This window comes from Fundulus heteroclitus, chromosome 22, assembly GCF_011125445.2.
Source record: "Fundulus heteroclitus isolate FHET01 chromosome 22, MU-UCD_Fhet_4.1, whole genome shotgun sequence".
NCBI lineage: Eukaryota > Metazoa > Chordata > Actinopteri > Cyprinodontiformes > Fundulidae > Fundulus > Fundulus heteroclitus.
Window position 1 is genome coordinate 22,012,283 of NC_046382.1, and position 24,855 is coordinate 22,037,137.

The 24,855-nt window shown below is 37.8% G+C and overlaps 1 protein-coding gene across 1 annotated transcript in view; it reads right to left on the minus strand.

Moving 5' to 3' along the window:
* Positions 1-24,855, minus strand: part of hpse2 (heparanase 2) — a 92,185-nt gene that overhangs the window by 12,715 nt on the left and 54,615 nt on the right. Inside the window, exons 6-9 of the mRNA XM_012880465.3 lie at positions 20,442-20,489; positions 2,356-2,449; positions 733-839; positions 472-586 (exon numbers count right to left, since the gene is read on the minus strand). Of these exons, the coding sequence (XP_012735919.1) occupies positions 472-586; positions 733-839; positions 2,356-2,449; positions 20,442-20,489 (364 nt within the window). The remainder of the gene's footprint in view (positions 1-471; positions 587-732; positions 840-2,355; positions 2,450-20,441; positions 20,490-24,855) is intronic.

The following is a 24,855-nucleotide window of genomic DNA, read 5'->3' on the forward strand; positions in this document are numbered from 1 at the left end:
ATGAGTGCTGCGGACTCAGCTAAGTGATCTTTTCTTCCTGCAATGCCAGACTGCAGAAAAACTTGGCGTTAAGCATCTCAGTTCCACACAGCGTTGCAGACTATTTTACGAACTCGCCTGCATATCAGAGTCTCAGGTTCCAGATCTCTCACCGGCCGCCTGTCCCACACAGAGAGGCACACAGTTACGATGAAGGCGGAGGGGAGCGCTGACACTGTCCTGAGCTCCTGATAAACGGCTAAGGTTACATGGCATTTTGCCCCCGCGTCTGACCACTCATCGCCACTAAACACCTTTCATCTCGGCTAATAGCTCCCACGGGAAAGAGCCAGAGGTGCTATCAAAGTACTGGGCTCTGCGCAGAAACGTTTCTGAGTGTAATGGGACTGGCTGGGTCAGATCTTGTTGTTGGGATGAAAGGCCAAACAGTGTGTATTATGTTTAATCCTTGTGTTGCTGAAACAGACTTACAGGTAAAGGGTTAAAATGCTGATCCACAAGATGTGTGTATCCATAGTCAAAGAAAGAGTGCCGCAAAACCACATCAATGCCCTGCACAGCGGCCACACCCAGCGTGTTCATCCACCTGGAAAGGGTGCATATTGGGACTATTAGGAAGCCAGCTGATGCATTTAATTGCAGAATACAAAAAAATATATAATTTTAATAAATATATCACCTTCCCCTTATCATCTTCATATTTTAATTTTTTTTTTGTATCATGTCACTCACAGAAAGCTTGCAGCGTACGTCTCAGAGAGATTGTTTATGCCTCCGGCCCATGCTGCTCCAAGTCCACCCAGCCACACCTTCTTCCCTGGAGTATGTGTGCTAACAACCTGGAAAGAGACACCAGAAATGCAGATGCATTAAAAAAAAAACATGAATTAAGCTACTATTACTTACATGTTCAGGTTGCTTGAATCTCATCATGAAAACAGAGAAATTATTCAGATGATGTGTTATCAAACATCCAAATGTTTCAATTCTAGCAATATTTCATTGACCACATCTTACAAGAGCATCAAGGGAGCTGGGAGCAAAACGCTTAAACCAAAATGCACAAATAAAATACTTGGCAATGGTATAATGGACTTTGAGTTTTATTGAATGGTTAATGGAAAGCACACTGAAAAGTGGGAAGCAGGACTAAAGTTTTGGTTGGAGGTCTGACTGTGGAATCACAAAGCATAGCTACTTATAGAAAACAGTCAACCATGTTCAGAGCAAAGAAAGAAAAAAAGATCAAAGAACATAATTGTAAACATGGATTACAGATGTGATAAAGCCAAATGGATTTTATTTTTAATGTATGTGAATCAAAGTTTGTGCACGTTCACTGGGGGTGTATGTGTGGAACGTTATGGATAAATAATGTTTGCTATGTAGAGCTGAGTGCATGGCCTGAAGCACAAACTTGACATTTGCACACCCTCTCTTTATATAATCAAGATTGGCAAAAAGGGGAACACAAACGTCTTCAGCCGAGGAACATCATTCATCCTTCTGGCCCCTAGTCTTAGCAGCTGAAATATGGTCCAGGTTAGGATCCATCTTCTGAAACCTTTTGTTGTTATGAATTTTGGTGCCGGGAATGGTTGCTTCACTTCCCTCAGGCGCTGAGATGTTTCTTTTTCACAAATCAGTAGATTTGGCACAGAGGCTTGTGTTGATTGTGACTCTTTCAAAGGAATGAAAATATGTTTCATAAATAAATTGAATCATTTTTTCATATCCTCCCCTCAAGGTGGTCTGCAAACCTAACTTACAGAAATTAAACACACATATCTATATCTATCCATATATAGAGAGATTCACAGTATCTCATCTATATATATATATATATATATATATATATATATATATATATATATATATATATATATATATATATATAGAGAGAGAGAGAGAGAGAGAGAGAGAGAGAGAGAGAGATAGATAGATAGATAGATAGATAGATAGATAGATATAGATGTAATAATGTAATGTAATATCATCTTTATTGTCATTGAAACATACATTGAAACATACATTACAACGAAATTTGTTCTCTGCATTTTAACCCATTACCCTTGGGGAGCAGTGGGCTGCCATGTGCGGTGCCCAGGGAGCAATCTGGGGTATTGCTCAGGGACCCAGAGTGCCGGCACTGGGATCGAACCGGGTACATGCATCCTTCTCCGAGTGGATGCAAGTAACCACTCGGCCACGACCCCCCCCCCCTTATATATATATATATATATATATATATATATATATATATATATGACCCATCTTGGTATCATGGAATTTTAAATACAGAGAAAATATAATTCAGAACAATGACTCAGGATTGAGTTGAAAAAGTATCAGTACCTTGGTGACTTTTGTAATCTGTTCTGTCAGTGTGTCCAATAGACGAGTCTTTAGGAAGTCCTCTGCTTTTTTTACTCTTCCATCCATGAAATAACTGGGGAAACAGGGAAAAGAAAGACCTCCTTACAAAATCATTAAGTCTGGTATAGAATTAATTTTTACTGAATTACTGGAAATGCATATTCTAAAAAAATAATTATAATACATAAACAATATCTATTAATACAATTTCATTACATTTGTAAGCAACAACATGTTGTTTAATGACATTATGTTCTTTTATTAAATAAAATTACAATTTTATTAAATTTGTTGATGAAACATTTATTCATAAAATTTCAGGCCACTTCTGTGATTAAATGTTTAAAACAAAAGTGACCTTCTCACCAATGCTAATTTCTTGGGCTTGTGATTTAGCAGAGCTAGCAGGCTGGGTTGAACACATTACCAACCACAGACTAACTCACATGTAATTCACATTATTTGTGTTTAATCACTCTTCACTGGATTTACAGTTTTGTGCTGTTTTTTTCCTTTTTTTGTGTGTCCTGTCCCAGCAGCTTGGCAAAAAAAAGCTTGGCGGGTCTGGTTGCCTTCAAGTGTCGGTGCAGATTTTTTTTCTCACTCTCTCAGTCACTTCAGACATAAAGCTTGTTTAAGACTTTTTTTACTTTTGTAATTCTGCTTTGATGTGTTCAGAAGTTAACACTAATCAACAGAGATTGACGGCGTAACAGGACACTGTTTGATTTCCTTATTGTTTCAGTAAAGGGGAATTTGGAGAAATGCTCAGGTAATTAACTATTTTAACGTATTCTATTGTTGTGTTTTAGAAAAAAATGCAAACAAGTAAAAACATTTTTGAGCAACCAGTTGTTTTGATACCTCTGATACATTTTCACAGGTTTACTCTGGACTGTTTTAATATTGTCAGAGATATTATATCTATTAGATTAAATTAGATTAAAGCATGACATTTCTGCAGAGATTCAGGCATATCAACCAAGCTGGCACATGGCTTTGATCCGCACAGGATTGCAGATACAGTGCATTATTTTGTGTATCCATATCCCATGTGACAAAACTGTCAGTAGAATTTTACGGCAACATTAATCTGTAATTAATATGGTAAAATATTACAAAATAAAACATTTGCAAAAACCTTCCCACATCCTAAAGCTAGCTTTTCAATACAAGCAACTTTATTCAGTAATAAAAAACAAAAAAAAATTGATATGCAATATAATCATAGCTGACCCAAACTAAATACATTATTTAATAAGTAGCTTTAAATAAGTTTCACAGACTGAAGATTTTCTTTTGCATGTTTATAGTTAGAATACCGATACTGTACGTATATTAATGATTTAGAAGCCAAAATCTAATAAATATAGTAAGAAATGTTAAGTAAATATTTACGTCTGTTGATTAAAATGTATGTATTAAATAGACATTCCATCATGAATTTCCCGATTAAGGAGTAGTTAAGTATATTTCTATTTCTATTCTAGAATAATTTTAGTGCTAATTTAATTATTTCGAGCTTGACACAGAATAATTAAAAGCATGATTTTGCCCTATCAAACGGACAATAGCAATGATTGGTTATCCTGTGCTCAAAAACAACCAATCCCCATTGACTATAGTCATTTAAGCCCTGCCCACTGCTACTGGCTGGTAAAGCTGCCAGACGAAATAACCACAGTGTACAGCAGGATTCAAAAACAAAAAAATCTTTTAGAGTATAAAAATATATTTTTTATCCCTAGACATATTTGAATATTATTGTTTTATTAATAAAATTTCATTTTAGTTTTCCAGATTAATTTCCTATTTAAAGATTTATTTTTTTACTTACATTTTAAATTGTCACACTTGCTCCTTAGAAAAAAGGAGTGTCCGTCGACAGTTTTAATTATTTTATGCATTAATAAAATGCTGAAATAATTTAAGATTTTAACAAAAAAATGTGTTACATTTATAAAGAAGATTTCAGTAATTAATGATGAATTGACTATATTTTTTTACATCATTTATTTTTTATTTCATAACACATACAGTGGCTTGCAAAAGTATTCATATCCCTTCAACCTTTCCACATATTGCCACATTGCAACCATAAAAATAAATATATTTTATTGTAATTTTACGTGGAAGACCAACACAATGTGGTATACAGTTGTGAAGTAGAAAGAACATTATACATGATTTTTTTTTTTTTAACAAATAAAAAACTGAAAAGAGCATTGTGCAAAAGCATCAATACTTTGTGGAACCACCTTTTGCTGCAATTACCACCTTTTGCTGCAATTACAGCTGAAAATCTTTTAGACTATGTCTCTTCCGGCTTTGCACATCTAGTGACTGAAATGTTTGCCCATTTTTCTTTGCAAAACAACTCAAGCTCAGTCACATTAGATGGAGAGCATTTGTGAAAGCAGTTTTCAGATCTTGCCACATATTCTCGACTGGGTTTAAGTCTGGGCATTAACTAGGCCATTCTAACACATGAATATGTCTTGATTTAAACCATCCCACTGTAGCCCTGGCTTTATGTTCTGAGTCGTTGTCCTGCTAGAAGGTGAATCTCCGCCCCAGTCTCAAGTCTTTTCAGTCTCCAACAGGTTTCCTTCCAAGATTGCCCTGTATTTGGCTCCATCTATCTTCCCAACAACTCTGAGTATCTTCTGTGTCCCTGCTGAAGAGAAGCGCCCCCAGAGCATGATGCTGCCGCCACCATATTTGACATGGTGGTGCATTCAGAGTGTTAGTTCTCCACTATATATAGCGTTTTTCCTTTTGGCCAAAAAGTTAAATTTTGTTCTCGTCTGACCAAAGTACCTTCTTCCACATGTTTGCTGTGTCCCCAACATGGCTTCTGGCATAAAGACCGCATGTGTGCAATGAACAAATAATAGTTGTCCTGTGGACAGATTCCCCCACCTGAGCTGTGGATCTCTGTGGTTCGCCCAGAGTCACCATGGACCTCTTGGCTGCATCTCTGATCAGTGCTCTCCTTGTTTGGCCTGTAAGTTTAGGTGGACGGCCTTGTTTTGGTGAGTTTAACGTTGTGACATAATCTTTACATTTCCAGATGACGGATTGAACAGTGATCCGTGAAATGTTCAAAGCTTGGGAAATCGTTTATAGCAGAAGCCTGCTTTAAACGTCTCCACAACTTAATCAACATAATCTGCTCATGGTTCTAACAAGTTCTTCATGTATGGGGCATATATATATATATATATATATATATATATATATATATATATATATATATATATATATATATATATATATATATATATATATATACACACACTGACACAAAGCCCCATTTTACAAAGCTGGCCAATGACATTTCAACTGTACAAAGGAGACAGCTTCACTGATACAGCACTTTATATCTAATCTAAAAAGTCTCATTCTCATTGGCCTAAAGTTGTTATAGTAACACGTCAGTTCACTTTACTTTTAGAAACAGACACTGACATAACTGACATAATCAATTTTACTACACCACTTTGACAATCCAGTTCTGTGTCAAAATGCTGGATTGCATCTGCAGAGAACCTGGAAGTACTGGACTTCAGTTGAATGAACAATGCAAAAAACATCTGCAATGGTCTCATTGCAAAAGATAAAGATATAAGAAGAAAGGAAAATGAAAAATGATGTTAAAAGACCATGATGAGAGAGGATTTTGTTGACAGTTAGAGTCAAAGATCTGTGTAAGATCTCCCTGCAGGCAGACCAAGAGCTATTCCAAAATCCGTTCCAAAAGTTCAAGGAAAGAAAACAAGAGCACAGTATGCACAGTCAGTAGTTCATATTTCAGTTACCATAAAGCGATATATTATGCACAACAGAGGTTGGCAAAAAAATCAAAAAGTCTTTTCAAACACACAATAGCCAGTTGCACAGACTTGTAAATGTACTGAACGTTTTAACATTAGTTGGCATTACAGGGACAAACACCAGAACACTGTACTGGGGTTTTATGTAAGAGACCAACACAAAGTAGAGGATCACTAAGTGAAAGGAAAAGGACACATGCATTTCAAAATTTTTCACAAAAACCTGTAAAGTGCATGGGCGTAACAGACAAGTGGTTCACGTTGTACATGTCCTCCGGACTTTCCGTATCTGTATCCTGCACTTTTTTTCAGCTTTTAGAACCGCTTAATCCGTTATTAACATGCGGCAACATGTTCTTTAAGTGCACCGTGAGCATGGTGGATCACCAATAATGGAAGACATGCTGCTGAGCAGTGCTGCAATGTGTGTGTTAGAAGCATATTCAGCAAACCAGCCATAGCCAGCAAAAGCCAAAAAACTTTGGATAATTTTTTCCAAACAAACCATGTATGTTGAGTAATGCTGTTTTCTGAAGATGTTGGCTTCATGATAGCCAGTTAAAACATGCTACTATATGATATTAACTTAGTTAACAAAAATACTAATGTTGTTGTTATCTATGTTACATCACTTGCTAGTTAGTTCATGCTAGGAATAAACCCAATCCTCTTTCATTTCTGCACAGAACTTGTGCTCGCTATTGCTTTCCACATACCGTATTTTTCAGACTATAAGGTGCACTTAAAGTCCTTAAATTTTCTCATAAATTGATGGTGCACCTTATAATTTGGTGCTCCTTATATGATTACCATTGTGCTTTCTGACCAATTTTATATGGTACAATGTGCTCAAAAATCTGTTAAAATGTGTAAGTACAATTTTCGTAAGCAACGAAGATGCTCTGCTCAATGGTTATTTGGCCCATTGCGGCACACTGTGTCACTATCTAATTGGACCCCTGAGCTGTCTATAAGATTGCTTGACTGTAATGTCGAAACTAGAGGTGCATTCACGTAAAGGCCCCCACATACTCGGGCATAGTTCACTCCGCAGAGGTCCGAGCGTACTTGAGGCGTACTCAAGATGGACTCTGCGCGGACTCCGTGCATTCAGGTACAGCCAGACAGAGCTTAATTTTTACGACAGTGTATGCGGTGTCACACTATAAACTGTCAAGAAGTCTTTACATCAAACTGTTTTATATGTGACACTGAGCTGCGCAAGGACGCGTTCTCCCTGACAGGTGTGTGGTGGGAGCCTGCTGGAAAAGAAATGGCTCTAGGTGTTCAGTCAGCTAATCACACATTTCACCATCCACAGAAAGTGTTGGAATTGTAGGAATTTGTCACAAGAAATGTAGGCAATGGTTACGTTTGACTATGAAGGATAAAACATCCGCAGAGAGTCAGTGTGGAGTCAGCACAGCTCACAGTTTGTGCACAGTACGCCCGAGTGTGTGGGAGCCTTTAGGCAGCCCCCGTCCGGAGTAAGCGCTAGCAACATTAAACCTAGTAAGTTAACTCGATATAAAAGTTATGTTTATTTTGTCCTTATGTTAGAAACAGAGTAGTGTTGTCCATCTACCCTGTCCTCCCAACAGATACTGATAGCTCTCTCTCTCTCAGGAGAGAGCTGTGTACGTGAAGGGGCAGAGTGATATTACACACTTTGGAAGAATATTTAGTGCACCTTATAATCCAGTGCGCCTTATATATAGACAAAGACGCAGTGACACATTAATTTACAGTGTGCCTTATAATCCTTATGGTCTTTAAAAAATACAGTACTAACAAATTGATAGAAAAACAACAACATAAAACACAAAAATAACAACTAATACGCCAGCAGGACGTGATAATCTTTCATAAGAACTTTGTATGCCACCAGAGTGAGCTACTGACGTATACATTACATAAAAGAGTCAAATAATGTGGCTATTCACCTTTATACTGTCACCTAGTGGTTCAAATTGGAATGACACATGCACAATGCCTTTCAGGGTTACTCTACAATCCATTGTTGCACTGAATTTTTACTTCTACAGTATGGGTATATGATGTTGTATGTTGTTCTATTTCTGGTCTGCTTCTCTTACTGGCTAAACTAAATACAAGGCACTTGCCAGACAATGTAAAAAACTATGATACTGTGGCAGAGTCACACCTTACAGCTAGACAACAACCCTAAACGCACCCAGAAACATCAATGGGTGGATCAAATAATAGATCACTTAATGTCCAGATATGAATCCTTTTGAAAATTACTGTCAGGACTTGAAGAACATTGTGCATTCAATCACTGAGCCATCTATACCACAAAGCAAAAGGAATTAAGATGTCAGTCACCATGTGTAAACTTTAGACTCTAAAGTTTAGAGACATGCTTCAAAATATTTCCAGCTGGATCTGGAGTTCAAAATGGCTCTACAAAGTTCTGACTCAGAGAGGCTGAACATCAGTGCATGCCACACCTTTCAGATTTTTGTTATTTACAAAATTTTGAAAATGGACTTAATATTTGTGCACTACTTTGTGTTGTTCTATCACTTAAGCACCAATAAAATTAGTTTGGGTTTGTGATAGCAACATGACAAAAAGTAAAAATATCAAGTATGAATACTTTCACACGGCACTATAACACAGCAGCATTTGGCTGTGCATGATACCATTTATTGCACATTATTACTGTTATTGGATTATTATCCTAAAGTCATTAGTTATTATTTTGCCATTACGCACTTTGTTTTTGCTCAGTTTGTCAGTAAATAAAGCCCTTCATGGTTATTTATAGTAACAAGGGAAATACGACACTGCACACGTGCAGAAGGGGATGAACAGGGAAGTACCTAAGGGCTATTAGCGTCTCCCATCGAACTGTGAGTAAACCTCCTTATTAGTACTGTGATAATAGTGATAGCAATGCTTTTCTTAGCCTTTACAGTCTTAAGTACAAACAACATTTTAAATAGATCAATCGATCGGTTCTGACCTTGATGCTGTGTCCCTGTTTCCGTTGCTGAATGGAAATTTTCTTCTTGATGTTCGGATATGAGGCTCTTAGAGTTGCTGTAAATCGGTTTCTTTAATTAATAACAGCTGGTTTTCAATCAAGCCGAGCTGCTGCTTTACCACGAGGCATTGCAGAGGGGTCCAGTTCCGTTCGGCATTATTTAGTACTGATTTATTAGTCGCCATATGGCTTTTTGATAGTTCTGAGGTACTGCTAGTAGATGGTGCCACATCTATTTATATCTGCTCATCGCGCCCATTGCTGGGGTTTCTTTTAGCCTCAAAAAGGAGTATCAAAACACTATCTGGAAGGATGCCTGGAGTATGCAGCCTTTATTTTATCATAGTCAACTGGAATTTGGTCTTTTTGCTATGTGGCTATATACTTTTAAAGTCACCTGTGGTGGATGATTTCAGGCCAAATCTGAAACAAATTGTCAACTTGTGATCATATGACAAGTCAAGAACTCAGAGCATGTGGGAATAAATTGAATTCATCCACGCATCTTGAGTGACCAGTGGGATTTTATTAGTAGTTACCGCTTCCTCTTCCATTTCTACATATCATCTAGCAGTGGTCAAAATGTCATCAAGTCCATTAATGTTACAGTAACATAAAAAAAATAAAAATGTTTTCTTCAACACTTATAGGTAATATCAATTGGGTGCTACAACATTTTCAAATTTTGTGACTTAGCTACTAAAAGCGTCAATTAAGTATATTAGGAGCTTTTGTGATAAATCAACAAAAAGTGCCTAACTGTTAGGTAGAATGGGACTGAGATTAATATTTTTTTACTACTAAAATGAGAACATTTTGAAGAACCTCCTACTGCTACAATTAAAGCTTCAAATCCTTTGTTTGTTTTTTTTCTACCAGCTCTGCACATCTAGAGGCAGAATGTCACGACTAGTCTTCTAAGTAAAATAGCTCAAAATCAGAAATTTTCAATGTTTCAAGTCACAGATTTTAAAATCGATTCAGGTTTATATTGTTTCAAACACAGGAATATGTTATGATTTGTTACTCGCTGTAGCTTTAGGGTGGTTGTCCTGCTTAAAGCCAAACCTCTCTGCCCTTGACTCAAGTCTTTTTACAATCCCATACAGGATTGATCGATATGTACATCCAGCTACCTTCTGATCAACTCTGACAAGCTTCCCTGCTAAAGAAAAGCCTCCCCGCCGCATGAGACTGCCACCACCATGTTTCAGAGTGGTAATGATGAGTTAAATTGTCATTCTTCTATTTACCTACCTATGTTAATGAAAAATAGTGTTCTAATGATTTATTGAAATGTATCTTTAATTACTTCTTTTTTTTTTGAAAATTGCATATTAAATTAGAAGTCACACTGATCATAAACTAAGTTTCCTAAATTTTCTAACCCTGTTAGGTAATGGCAAATGCCATTTAATAGTATTTACTGAATATACATTTGACTGATGTTTGTATCCACGGAAAAAAAAACATTACTCATATTAGGGTGTGAATTTTATCATTATACAAAAACACACTGTGATCTACAAGATCAGCTCATTCCAGCAGAGCTAAATGCTACAAATTTTCCCCTTTAAAGATGTTTTAAATACACCCCCTCACCACCACCTCCAAAGGAAAAAAAAAAAAGCACCACCTCCAAGCAACTTGGGCACAGCCAAACTATTTATACCCTAAATAGAAAAGTAAACAGGCAAACAGACAATAAAATCTTGGAAACAAAGGTCATACTTCTACAAAACCTGTCATGGAAAATCTGTGGAAATGACAAACAGGTGAGTGGAAGTGATGTGAACAGAGCTGCATTTAGTTCATGCAGGGTGAGGCAGTGTTGCAATCCGAGCTTAGACTCATTGAAATGTTCCTCATAGCACTGGAAAGGCCCCAAGCTCCTGGCCCCAAACTGTAAACAATGCAGGGATTAAGTCATACCAGTTATTTGGCTATCCTTTCATCTTTCCAGAGCGCTCACAATAATTCTTCAGGCCAGATTCCAGAGAAAGAAATTTCCCTTCATACATGGGAATAAAGCAGAAAAGTGACTGAATTTTAAAATTTCAAGAGGACCGTTTTTAGCTTAGCACTGATGTTTGCTAGTATATAACACAAAAGGACATAGAAACATTCATCTTGGTGTTATGACCAGAACTGACAGGATCATTGCTGGTTTATTAAGTCCGGCAGCTGAAGCAGAACCAAGAACATTTCCTTTGTTCCTGCAGCATTTGCCAAGATCCTTGTTTTCCTGTTAGACTGATTGGGATTCAATAAAATGTAAAAGTGAACAACACTGTGTCTGAATGTTTGCAGACAAAGATCCACTTGGTCAGCTTGTTTTACACAACTCCCTCCAAAGCGTTATCCCCACATCAAAGGCGGATCACTGACAATCTAGCACTCTCCTAAAACAGAAATATGACACAGGAACAGATGCGATGCAATCAAAGAAAAAAATAGAGGAGCATCAGTGCCAAAAATGGAAACATATAGTTGAAACTGTACATGAACTTGCACTGTATAAGGAGACAAGTAGGGCTGGGTATCATCTAGGATGAGCCGATTCGATACGATTCTCGATACACAGCTCACGATACGATACAATTCTCGATACATGGCTCAGCTTGCTTTGATTCCAATATCGATATTTATTACTTTGAATTAATGCTCAGTGATTCAATCACCAAAATCAGCCAAATATTATGTTTATGTTCTATTTATTGATCACAGACATATTAACAGGAAAATAAAGTGCATTTGCTTCAATGCATTTAACGTGTCACAGAAACCAAAAATGTGCCCCAACATCTGATTTTAGGGACAAAGGAGCTTCTAAAATCCTGTCGGCCGTTCCACAAATTCGTCTCACTTGCTCTCCTTCGCTGTGAACTGTAATGGTTGCGCTGTAATAACGCCCCCTAGAGGTTGGGAGGTATATCGATATTGAAAGCCAGAATATCGATATTAAATCGTTTTTAAAAATATCAATATTAATCTTTATATCGATTTTTATGCACAGCCCTAGAGACAAGCCACTTTTTTTTCTCATTGTGTTGAAGTAAATCAGACTAAACTTTTCCTTTTCTGGATCAATTTGAATTCCCAAAGGTATTTCTATTACCTGTATAGATAATAGTGAGAGAATTTCTGAGATTTTATTTTTTTACTTTCTTCAAAATACTATTAAGTCTATAAATGCACGCAACTACAAAGACATTGATTTTTGGAGACATGTCCACTGGTCCGATGAAACTAAGTTTGAAGGTGGAATCTTGAACGTGATCCCAACTGTGAAGTACGATGGTGGCACCATCACACTCTATGGGTTTTTTTAATGCAGGAGGGAGCGATGCATTTATTAAGTTATGTGGCATTATAATGGGGGAACATTTTGTGCATCGGTGGGCGGAATACTTCGAAGACCTCCTTAATCCCACCAACACGTCTTGCATTGTGGAAGCAGAGCCTGAGGACTCTGGGTCGGGTTCTCCCATCTCTGGTGCTGAGTTTGCCGAGGTGGTTAAAAAGCTCCTCGTGGCAAGGCCCAAGGGGTGGATGAGATTCGCCCTGAGTACCTTAAGGCTCTGGATGTTGTGGGGCTGTGTTGGTTAACGCGGCTCTGCAACATTCCGTGGACCTCGGGGGCAGTTTCCCTGGATTGGCAGACTGGGGTGGTGGTCCCCCTATTTAAAAAGGAGGACCGGAGGGTGTGTTCCAACTACAGAGGAATCACACTCTTAAGCCTCCCTGGTAAGGTCTATTCGATGGTTCTGGAAAGGAGGGTGCGTCGGATAGTCGAATCTCGGATTCAGGAAGAGCAGTGTGGTTTTCGTCCTGGCCGTGGAACACTGGATCAGCTCTATACCCTCAGCAGGATCCTGGAGGGGGCATGGGAGTTTGCCCAACCAGTCTATATGTGCTTTGTGGATCTGGAGAAGGCATTCGACCGTGTCCCCCGAGGGATCCTGTGGGGTGTACTCCGGGAGTATGGAGTACCGGACCCTTTAATAAGGGCTGTCAGGTCTCTGTACGACCGGTGTCAGAGTCTGGTCCGCATTGCCGGCAGTAAGTCGGACTCGTTTCCGGTGAGAGTTGGACTCCGCCAAGGTTGCCCTTTGTCATCGATTCTGTTCATAACTTTTATGGACAGAATTTCTAGGCGCAGCCAAGGTGTTGAGGGGATCCGTTTTGGTGGCCTTAGGATTGCGTCTCTGCTATTCCCGTATGACGTGGTCCTATTGGCTTCATCAGGACGTGATCTACAGCTCTCACTGGAGCGGTTCGCAGCCGAGTGCGAAGCGGCTGGGATGAAAATCAGAGCCTCCAAACCCGAGATCATGGTCTTGAACCGGAAAAGGGTAGAGTGCCTCCTCCGGGTTGGGGAGGATGTGCTGCCCCTAGTGGAGGAGTTCAAGTATCTTGGGGTCTTGTTCACGAATGAATGGAAGATGGAGCAGGAGATCGACAGGTGGATTGGTGCGGCGTCTGCTGTGAAGCGGGCGCTGTACCGATCCGTTGTGGTGAAGAGAGAGCTGAGCCAAAAGGCGAAGCTCTCGATTTACCGGTCGATCTACGTTCCTACCCTCATCTATGGTCACGAGCTTTGGGTCGTGACCGAAAGAACAAGATCCTCTCCCTTAGAGATAGGGTGAGGAGCTGAGTCATCCGGGGAGGAGCCGTGGAGGACGTGCTCCTCCACGTCGAGAGGAGCCAGTTGAGGTGGCTCAGGAATCTGGTCAGGATGCCTCCTGGACGCCTCCCTGGTGAGGTGTTCCAGGCACGTCCCACCATGAGAAGACCCAGGACACGCTGGAGGGACTATGTCTCTCAGCTGGCCTGGGAACGCCTTGGGGAACGCCTTCCCCCGGAGGAGCTGGCCCAAGTGGCTGGGGAGAGGGACGTCTGGGCCTCCCTACTGAAGCTGCTACCCCCGTGACCGACCTCGGATAAGCGGAAAAGAATGGATGGATGAATGGATGGATGGATGGATGGATGGATGGATGGCATTTTGTGAAATATGAAATATTCAAACAAAATCTCAAGACATTAGCCAGAAAGTTAAGCTTGGGCACAAATGGGTCTTCTGAACAAACAATGACCTAGTCATTTATTCAAATTAGTTACAAGTGGCTTACAGACAACAAAGTCAATGATCACCAAGCCTTGATTTCTAGCAGAAACATGATAGTCATACCAGTCCAGTCAGAAAAAATGTGCCCAAATCCCAGTAAACTATTGTGAGAACTGTGTTAAAGAAAACATTTCACAGAAGTTTAAAAGGCAATTCTACAGAGTACTAAGGAAATGTATATGGACCTCTGAATTTAATAATCCCAACTGATTTAAAACCAGAAAAGTTTTGTCAGATCTGAGAAAATGAACAACAACGTTATGCATTGTTTCATAAAGAGCATAAGCATCTGTTTAACCTGTATAAAAACCAGAGTTAGTGTAAACAGTATGTAACTTTAGAGTTAAAAACAGGTGCTGAAGTGGTCAAAAAGAAAAGATAATTTTGTTCTAAAGTGGTGTTTGAACACCCTTGAAGGATAAATAATTAATCTCTACATTTAAAACAGACAAAACAAACTATAACCACCGGTTGTGCTGAAGCAAACGTTATGTTAGGTCACATACCCAGTCTTGAACAATTTATTTGTATCAAGAAATAACCATCTGGTGTGATACCAGAGGTGGATACACAAAGAAGAGGATACATTTCCTTATATGCCAGTGTGCATCTGAGCTGTATTATTAAAGGAGACATACCATGCTTTTCTGTTCTTTCTTTTCACATTTAAATCATTCAGTTATTGTCTATATAAAGTGGAACTGCATTATTTTGGTCTGAATTCCCAGTTATTGTTGTCCCAAAAGCCCCTCTTGGCCCCTGTTCTGAGGTCTGTCTGAAAGCAACTCGTTTTGGTGCTATCTCTTTAAATGCCTTCCAGTTCGTAGAGCGCTCCACTTCACATTACACAATGTAATGAATTGTGTGGGTTGATAAAACATATCTAATTGAGGCGAAAAACTAAAAATGACGGATTTGTGAAATTGGTAAGTTGGAAGTCCATGACGTTTTAGCAGTGACATAATAGTTAAAAAAAAAATGTAACAGAAAATAGAGAAAAGCAAAAATTGAACGGCTTGAAAAATATAACTCAAACAGAATATAAAGATATCTAAGCAGCACCCGGAGAGTCAATTTTTTTTTAATTTTCTGCACTCCTAGAGACTTCAAGTACAAAACAAAATGTAGTTAAGGGCTAAAAAACTAAATTTTGTTCATTTAAATATACACAAAAGCATTTAGTTCACTAACATAGCAAAAACTATGTGTAAAACACAGAAATGAATATATAATAGGCCAATATAATAGAATAACCTTTGTAGAAATTAGTGACGTCATAGTACGTGTCACAGCAAATCCGCAGCAAATAGCAAAGTGTCAGGATCTCCGAGCCGTAGACTTGTTTAGTTAATTGGATTCACCTGTTGTTGCCTTAATCCCCACATGTATTAAATTCCCTTGGTTTGTTTCCCTCGTTGGCGGGTCATTCTTCATTTCAGCGTTCTCCCTTGTATTCTCTCCTGCATTGCTCTGTGTTGCTCCGTGTTGAAGCCTGTCCCCAGCCTGTGTTTTTCCCTGGACCTCTGTGCCTCCTGTAAGTCTCCTTTTGATTAAAGTCTCCTTTTTTTGCTAAATGCGCCCGTCTCTGCCTCGTTGCTGCCTAGGTCCTTGCCACAAAACCATGACACAAAGGTCTATTTGTCGCTATAAGTTGCACTTTTTTTCAGAATTTGACTGATCCTGCGACTTATATTCGGGTGTGACATATATCAAATTTAAAAGTAATTCATCTTGACCAGTGTGAACTAAGGAGTAAACATTACAGTCTATAGCCACAAGAGGGCTCGCTAGGCCTGTGAAAACTATCCTGATCATGTATCACTTAAAATAGGGTGACCAGTCTTCCCAGATTTACGGGGACTGTCCCCGTTTTTGATGACCTGTCCCCAGCAAAAGCTGTCCCTGGAAATGTTCCCTATTTCAGTGTATCATGATGGAGTAATAAAGTTTAGCGCAACGAGAGATATTTACCCAGTCCTGCCACTGTCCCAACGTACTAAAAGAACTTATCCGAACTCGCCTTCCCCGCCCCCTCGGCGTTGCAGATCATGCAAAACAAACCAACCCCCAGACAGATATTCTTAGCAAAATCAGAGACATCCCTCGTTTTCATTAGACATATGTGGTCACCTTAACTTAAGAATCAATTGAAACATTAACTTATAGTCAACAAAGACTGAACACATGTTTGTATGTTGTTTTGCTGTTTCAGTATGCATTCAGGGAAGCGATGCGTGGTGCAGCACAAAGGACCCAGATTGCAACAGAACCCTGTTATTGGGCTGTCTGTGACGCTAATAACCACTAACGCTAGCTTAAAGGTCTGTTGTCTGGGGAGGTTACAACTTTGCTGATGCACATGAGCTTTATGATGCTCTGAAATGTCGTAATGTTAGCTTAGCAAGTGGCGCTGCTAATTTAGCCATAATTTTGACAACTTTCAGTGTAATGCCTCATTACGCTGAAATGCGCTGGATAAAACCTTGCTGGTTAGAGCTGCTAATTTACCCCATTCATCATTCCAGATATGCTCCATGTCATTCAGCCAGTTGTGGGTGCAGCTGTGTAATTTAATAAATCGGTTTACCAGATTAAATGTCAGTTTTTAATCTTTGATTGTAAATAAATGGGTATAGTCCGGTGTGACTTCTATATGTGTTTTCCTCTTTATGATGCATTTTTGGTGAGACTTAAATTCCGGAGCGATTTAAGGGTCAGAAAACATGGTAATTAATTTAAATTCAATTCAGTTCAATGTCTCTATATAATGCCAATTCAAAACAATGTAATCTCATGGCGCTATACCAGATAACAGGTCCAGTTCATATCCAAAAACATGTAGTTTGAGGAAGGGCTATATGTTTAAGGCAATGGCCCTTTTAGTGCACCTCTTATTAAGGAAGAGTTTAACAGTGGGGGGTTGCTTCACATGCAGATGTTTCTGCTGCTAATACCCACAGATGGAACAGTTAGGCTAACATTATGTGCTTTGCTCTGGGGCATCTAGACAGCAACTCACGTGCAAAAGGGTAAATTTGTCTCATTCCCTTTACTCACTCGTATTTTCACAGCTAGCTGCCTGGTCACACACTTTCGGCTGTTTGAAATCTCTCACCATGAAGCAACCCCTGTAGGTAAGTGAGCTGTCTGTATATACGCTTGGAGGGCCTGGGTGTAGTTAAGTGTTTGATTGAAGTATATGTTAGTCTAAAACCACAAATGTCAACCTTATGGCAGCGTTAGAGGAAAGTCATGGAACCAACACTAGGATTCATCCTCTGGGGATTGTATGTGTTTGTAAAAAGTTTCATGGCAATCTATCATGTAGCTGTTGAGGTTTATCAGCGTGGATCGAAGGGATAGCCCGACACTGCTGCTTTTAAGCTTATAACAATACCACTACAAATGCCGCTAAAGATGTATTTCAAATATCTGAACTTCCAGGTTCAGATATTTCCCAACCAGAGTCAATGGCAGTTTCACTATAGAATAGAAACCCTGCAAACCAGGCAATGGGAAAATAAGCAAATAAAGCTAAATCCATCCATCTCATCCATTTTCTGATCGCTTAATCCCTCATGGGGTCGCGGGGGTTGCTGGTGCCTATCTCCAGCGTTAACTGGGTTAGGGGCGGGGTACACCCTGAACAGGTCGCCAGTCTGTCGCAGGTAAAGCTAAATCATTCCCTGCAAAAGTTTTGTTCACATTATACTGCTTCATATTCTGTTATGTTAGACCTACAAATACAAATACACTGTAATATTTAATAGGACAGACAAAGAGAAAGCAAAACATATCAAGCAATGGAAGGAAACAGAGTTTTCAACAGTTTGCTAAAACAACTCTGAAAATGTGGTAATGTGCATTTCAAATTAAGCCCCTTGACTTGGACACTCACATTTTAAATCCAGAAAAAACAATTTCCAACTTAATCTTACTGTTTCAAAAGGATGCTGTTGGAGAACATTACAGAACTGCAAAGACCAAGGAACACAGCAGCCAGGTCAGGGATAACATAGGGGAGAACTTTGATGGATGGTTAGGATGGTAGCCTTAAAAGAAGAGTGGCAAGAGGGAAACCATTGCTTAAGGAAAGCCATGCATATTTCCAGTCTGCCATGAGGCATGGTGGAGGCAGCATCAAGCTGTGGGAATGCTTTTTGTCTGCAGGGACAAGGAAGCTGATTAGAGTTATGTGATTATGGACAGTTAGCTAAAAATAATTCAAACATGTGGCATATTTAGAATTAAAGTTAATTTTATTTAAACTAGAACTTTGTTTCTGAATGAAAATGAGACTGACATGTCAGAAGAGATAAATAAAATCTGCAAGGAGTTTCATTGTTATTCTTTTATATAATAAAACAATTATATCTCAAAAGACTTGCAGACTCAGGAGGGCTAAATAATTATCCACACATTACTTTTTGGATATATAATTGTAAAACAATATTGAAAGCAATGAAACCTTTATGTTCCACTTTGCTCTATCTCATTAAATCGCAATAAAAAGACATTAAAATGTGTGGTTGTAATTTTAAAAAATGTGAAACGGTTCAAGAGTTATGACTGCTTTTCCAAGGCACTATAATGAATGACCACACTGTTTTATTGCTTTCCAGAAATGGTTTTATTTTAAATTTAATATGGGCAAATAATTAAAGAAAGGTTGAAATAAGTAGAAGTTTTCCACCCCAGGTTAGTTTAGAATATGGAGTTATGCCATAGTACTTATAAAATATTGTCTGGGATTGTTTTAATAATACAAGCAATCATTCTTGGGGTCATGCAATGATTCCCACTTGTTTTCCACTCAGCATGTCCCTTTTTAATGAAGTGCTAAATGAAGGTTTTGCAATATTACCCATTCAGCTTTTTTTGCTCCACCTGCAAAGTTATTTTTTGGATTCTCTCAAAGGTATTGTGTAATTTAAGAACAGAACACTGCCCACTCATGATAATCTGCTTGAGTTTCACCTTTCAAAAAGTACCTGCTTCATCAAAGAATGTTGAAGGAAAAGGTTTTTTTTCTGATCAAATCAAACCAAGAAAAATAGGAAAATACAGGTGAACACAAGAGAAAATAAGTCAAAACAAAATGATTAAACCTTTTCCATTTTATAGATATAGGACAGCATAGTCCTATATCTATATACAATGCAACAGAAAAACTAGTGGTCTTTATGATGTGAAGGTTTGAAAACATCTCCCTTTCACACCAGCATGTATCATTGCTTAAAGCATCAAAGGAAGACTTCTGGTTATACTCACGCTAAGATGAACAGATCCTCCTTTTTTAAGCCAGTTCATATTGACTGCTGAGTTGCTTGCCTGCTATATCCGATTAAAAACAACTTCAGACAGCTGCAGTGGTGTAAAACCTGAGCTGTAGACATGTTAATGAGTGTGCTCCATTTTTGTTAGGTTGGCTTCTTTTATAGAGGTCAGAGTTTCTGTCACGCAGCATGGTTAGACTGGAATCTGGACCTTGAGTGTAAAACGGGCTAATTGACAGAGGGAATGAGCCAGAGCATATGGTTTGATTTTAACACCGTGGGTGGTGTTTTTCCTAGTCTTACTGACAGCCCCTCCACCTTCCGTTTCTTACAATTTCAACTAATTAGACCTGACCTTCACCTTGGTGACTGCTCGTGGCCACTCTTGGTATGCCTTAGTACAAGGTGAACGTGTCTATTTGCCCAAATCTTACAAACATCCTCAGGTAGATGCAAATAAAACCTGGTGGGAAAATGTTTGAACATATCTGCAGACATTCTTTAAGTATGGGCAGCAAACAAAATGGCAGGTGGTGCTGTTTTTTCAACATTTTTAGGCTTCTTTTCCTGTTGTTTCATTTACAGAATTGTTCTTCACATAATGCATCAATCTTTCTTTGGAGCAACGTTATTAATTGTTCACACAGGCTATTTTAAATACTTGTGGCAACATTGGGCTTTTTGTCCATTTCTTGACAAGACTTCAGGTGATTCATTTATACATTTCTCAATCTCTTCATTCATTCATTCATTCGTTCATTCATCCATTCATGAGCTTGGTAAGAGAGTAGAGAAAAAAAGGGTAAAATACCTACTGTTGCCACGTAACTGCATCTATAACTGAGCCGGCGTTCTTCATGAACCTGAAATTTCAAAAATAAACAGTCACAAATTCTTTTCCACCAAGGAAACCTGAATCTTGTACAGCTATAGTAATCAATATTATCAGACATTTACACTGCAAAAAGAGAACTAAAAATAAGTACAATTTTCTTGAATGAATGTATTTGCCCTTGATTTGAGCAGGTAAATAAGAATATTTGCCAATGGAATGAATATTTTTACCCCTAAAATAAGATAATTAGAAATCCTGCACTTGAAATAAGGTGATGGAGATGAATTGTTCCTATTTTAAGTGCAAAAATCTTATTCCATTGGTAAATAGTCCTATTTATCTGCTCAAATCAAGGAAAAATACTTTATTTTCAAGAAAAAAAATCTTATTTTTAGGTCTATTTTTGCAGTGTATATGCTTCATGAGCTGAGGATTAGTTGAGCAGTTAAATGAAGTTATGAAACGAGACACAATGTAACAATGAGGCTACAATAAAAGTCAGAACTTGTATTTTAGGAATTGGATGGAAATGTGTGGTTTGTTAAAAATATTCCTCTTAAAATCCACAATGTTTTTTTTTTAAATAACTAAAGCAGAAATTATGTTCGTAAATAGGCAGACGCACTCCTTTCAACAAGATCTTAAATATTAAAACACTGCTTTTATTCATATTAAAGACAATGAACTCAAAACTATTATCTACTACTCTGAAATCAAAATCGTTTCAGATGCATCTACATTTGAAACCATAAGAGAACGGAGATTGAATGAGGGAGACACAACCAGGATTGCAAATGCATTTTCATATCATCATTGAGCTATACTAATGAATTGTTGGAAACGCATGATCTCTATTTACATTTGCTATTTCTATAAACTAACAATATGTACTGAAGGCCTATTAAATCAATTTTAGTTTTGCTCAAAGGTACACACACACACACACACACACACATACATACACTCCACTAATGGTAATTTACTATTAGTTTTCTCTAATCTAAAGAGGGTCAACGTTATAGAAACAGGCTGAAATACATACATACATCCCACAAATATTCGGACAACTGCCTCTTGGTAAGTTGCAGAGATCTTAAAAAGTGAGAGGAACTGGACTTTGAAAATCACTCCGTGTCAATTTAAAGTCTGGAACCAGATTCAACCTTTTTGGTGAAACATACCAAATCGTGTTTAACATGTTTTACTGCCTTGTTTTATTGCCTATGCTGTATGTGTCTGTATCTAAATATATTGTCAGTATCACTGTCGACTCTCATCATTATGCTATCTACTATAATATTTTGGAAATCCTGGTTTTTAAAGGGACAAGTTCTACACATTAGCCCATGCTATATACACCATGATTCATGCATGGGGCTACTGCTTTCTTAGTTTGTCTTTGTTATTGTGTATCTGTGCTGATAAAAAAAACTCAACAAATAAATACATACTTTAGATGAGATATTTGAGTTTAACTCTAATCAGATTTTTTTTCTTTCTCATTTTAATTGTATGGTTCCTCTGCATGCAGCTGCACAGCGAAGAAAGTGAGCAGCATCTGTTTTTAAATCAACACATTTTAAAAAAAAGCTTTTACAAATCTGCAGCCGTCCAAGTGGACAAAACAAACGCTTCATGCAGAAAAAAGCTACATTTTCATAGCTTTATAGTTTTAAAACTATCGTCTGATGACGAATAACTTGTCAAGTTCAAGTTTAAGCCCACCTCTATTATATATGTGTAGGTCTATTTAGAGTATTTCTTAAAGTGAATTAATAAAGCAGAACTTACAACATAAATAAGAGAACAAACCTCTAAAAGCCTATCCTTCAGAGCCTTGTTGACTCAGAAATCTTTTTAAAAATGTGTTATAAACTGTTTCTACTACTCTGAAAGACTTATGCTGTAAACTCACATAAACAAAGCTCCTCCTGCTATCTGCCTTTCTCCATCTGAGGCTGTGCATCTGTGTGCGTTTTCACCTGAGCCAAATCATTCCATATTTGGGACCAACAACACGCCAAGATGTCTCTAAACATCTTGTCACAAAAATCCCAACTTTGACCACGGTGGCTTGTTTAGTCTTGCAGCTCTGATATTTGGACTTTTGAGTCGTTCAGAATCAAATTCATCTTATTTGCTAAAAGCTGCAGAGTGCACTGACTGTCAAACATAAGAGCCGCCCGCCTCGTAACGGTGTCAACCACACAAGAAATGTCGCTTGTTAAATATGACACCAGTGACCTACAGATACTCCAGCTCGCTGTTCTTCACCCGTTCCAGGTTAAATCTGTACAAATCGACTGCTGCTCAATAAGTCTGAACATTGCAGAGAAAATACATGCAAAGGTGTAAACAAACATACACCTTTTAAACTGTGGTGTATTTGAACTATTATGGAGTTCTCAATGCTTTCAATAATGGGACAATCTCAAGTAGAAGGAGGATGGAGACTCACAAATGATAATTGTTGCATAATTTTCCTATTATTTGTCAAAATGTGTTCATTTATGACTGCCTGTGTGCTCTAAGAAGAGTTATATCTTATAGTATCAGCTTGAGAAACACAGACATAAAAGTGTTGTGCAGGTATTGGGGCCCTTTCACAAGTACGTTTGTCTGTTGTTTTTTATTTTCTACTTTTTTCCATACCTCTAAATGTCACTTATCGGCATATCTCTGTCTATGGAAAATAATCTCCTGTATCTGTTGAGATTTATTTATAGGTGTATTTTAGTACAACAATACATCTTAGTTGTTAAAGGCACTGTTTCCTGTTTTTTTAAGAATGTATATGACTACTGAGAACAAAGCATTGATGAAATAAGTTGAAGTCAATGTGATATTTTGAAAATTATGTCAGAATGATGAAAGTAAAGTTTCTATGGAGTCTTAAAATGCAAAGCATATGTTTGGACTTTAACTCAAACTAGCTTCAACAAACACACCATATCTACTTAGATCTTGTTGACTTTGTACCTCACAATAAAGAGGATAATCTCTCACTTTTAGAACAACACAGCTGAGGCAAGTTTTAGTAATTTAAGGAAATTGTGTTGCGATTTGGATGAAAACAGTGCAGCCAATCAACATATTTCTTTGCAATGTTTCAATAAAATGTCCCATTTTGAGTTGAATTGGAAAAGATCACATTCTCAGGTAAAGATGAATTAAAAGGATTGAAATAAAATAATATTTTCATTGCAGTGGCATCTTCTCGCATTGACAATGTAACACAAATGTTGCCTCTCAACTGGGTACATTTATTCAGTGGGGAAAGGATACAGTATTGAAAAATAATGTTTTTAGCAAAAAGACTGGTGCGACCATTTTTGGGTCCCAAAATATCTCTGTAAAACAAAACATAACTGTTTTCCTGGCATATGAATACAGTGTGTCACAGAGCCCTATTTCTATGAGCTACTCTTCAAATTTGAAAGACAAGAAAACTTTTTTAACTAAGGTGTGTTGATAGGAGAAAGTATAGGCTAACATTTCCTATAGATAGAATACAGACATAGATTGAGGAGGGTGGAATGAGAGATCACTGCAAAATGTGGGAAAACTGTATTAAATCTTATTCAGCTAGATTAAAAGGTGAATATTTATGATAACTTTTTACACACCTTTGCAAGTGGTTTGAGTAAAAGTGGAGGGCAATGTAATAGAAACAAAACTAGGTAGGAAAGGAACATTTTCCAGGTTATAGGTCACCGTATCATCTGTAAATTTGCTCTTAACTGCTGAGGATTTGAGTTTGAGACCGCTGGTTTAGACGCTGCAAGCTAGTTCTGCTCTGTAACATTTCTTTTGGTACCAATAATTTGACTTACAACAAACTTTACGACACCGGTGCTCCAACGATTGCACACTATGTTTGGAAAATAGTTCTAATTTTATCAATGAACATTAAGCATATAACCCCCTCTGTTGTGTAGCAGGCAAATATATCAAGAAATGATCCTCCAAGTCAAGAAAACCCCCCATGTAGTACTTTCTCTGTAAAAAACTTTCCATATTTACATCACTGAACATTTTTGTGACTGAATATAAAAATGACAATAGTCTTTAATTAGACAGGTTTCAGTTTACAACTTAATGAAATTACTCATTACATTACAGCTTTAAACAGAAACACTGACCTTCATTTTAAGTTCAGACTTTGTGAGCATCTGCAGGCTCTCATTTCAAAGGATAATTTGGTTAATGTTTGTTTATATTCCTTCATCTGAGGATAATCTTAAATAGTTTTTTTCTTAATATTCTAAGACAGACTGTATTTGAGAGACTAGGTATATGTTTTAAATCCTTAATGCAATGTTTTTACTTTACTGTTTATTAAAATAGAAGACTAAAGGCTAAAAAATATGGCTAAATTTTTTTTTGGAATGTAC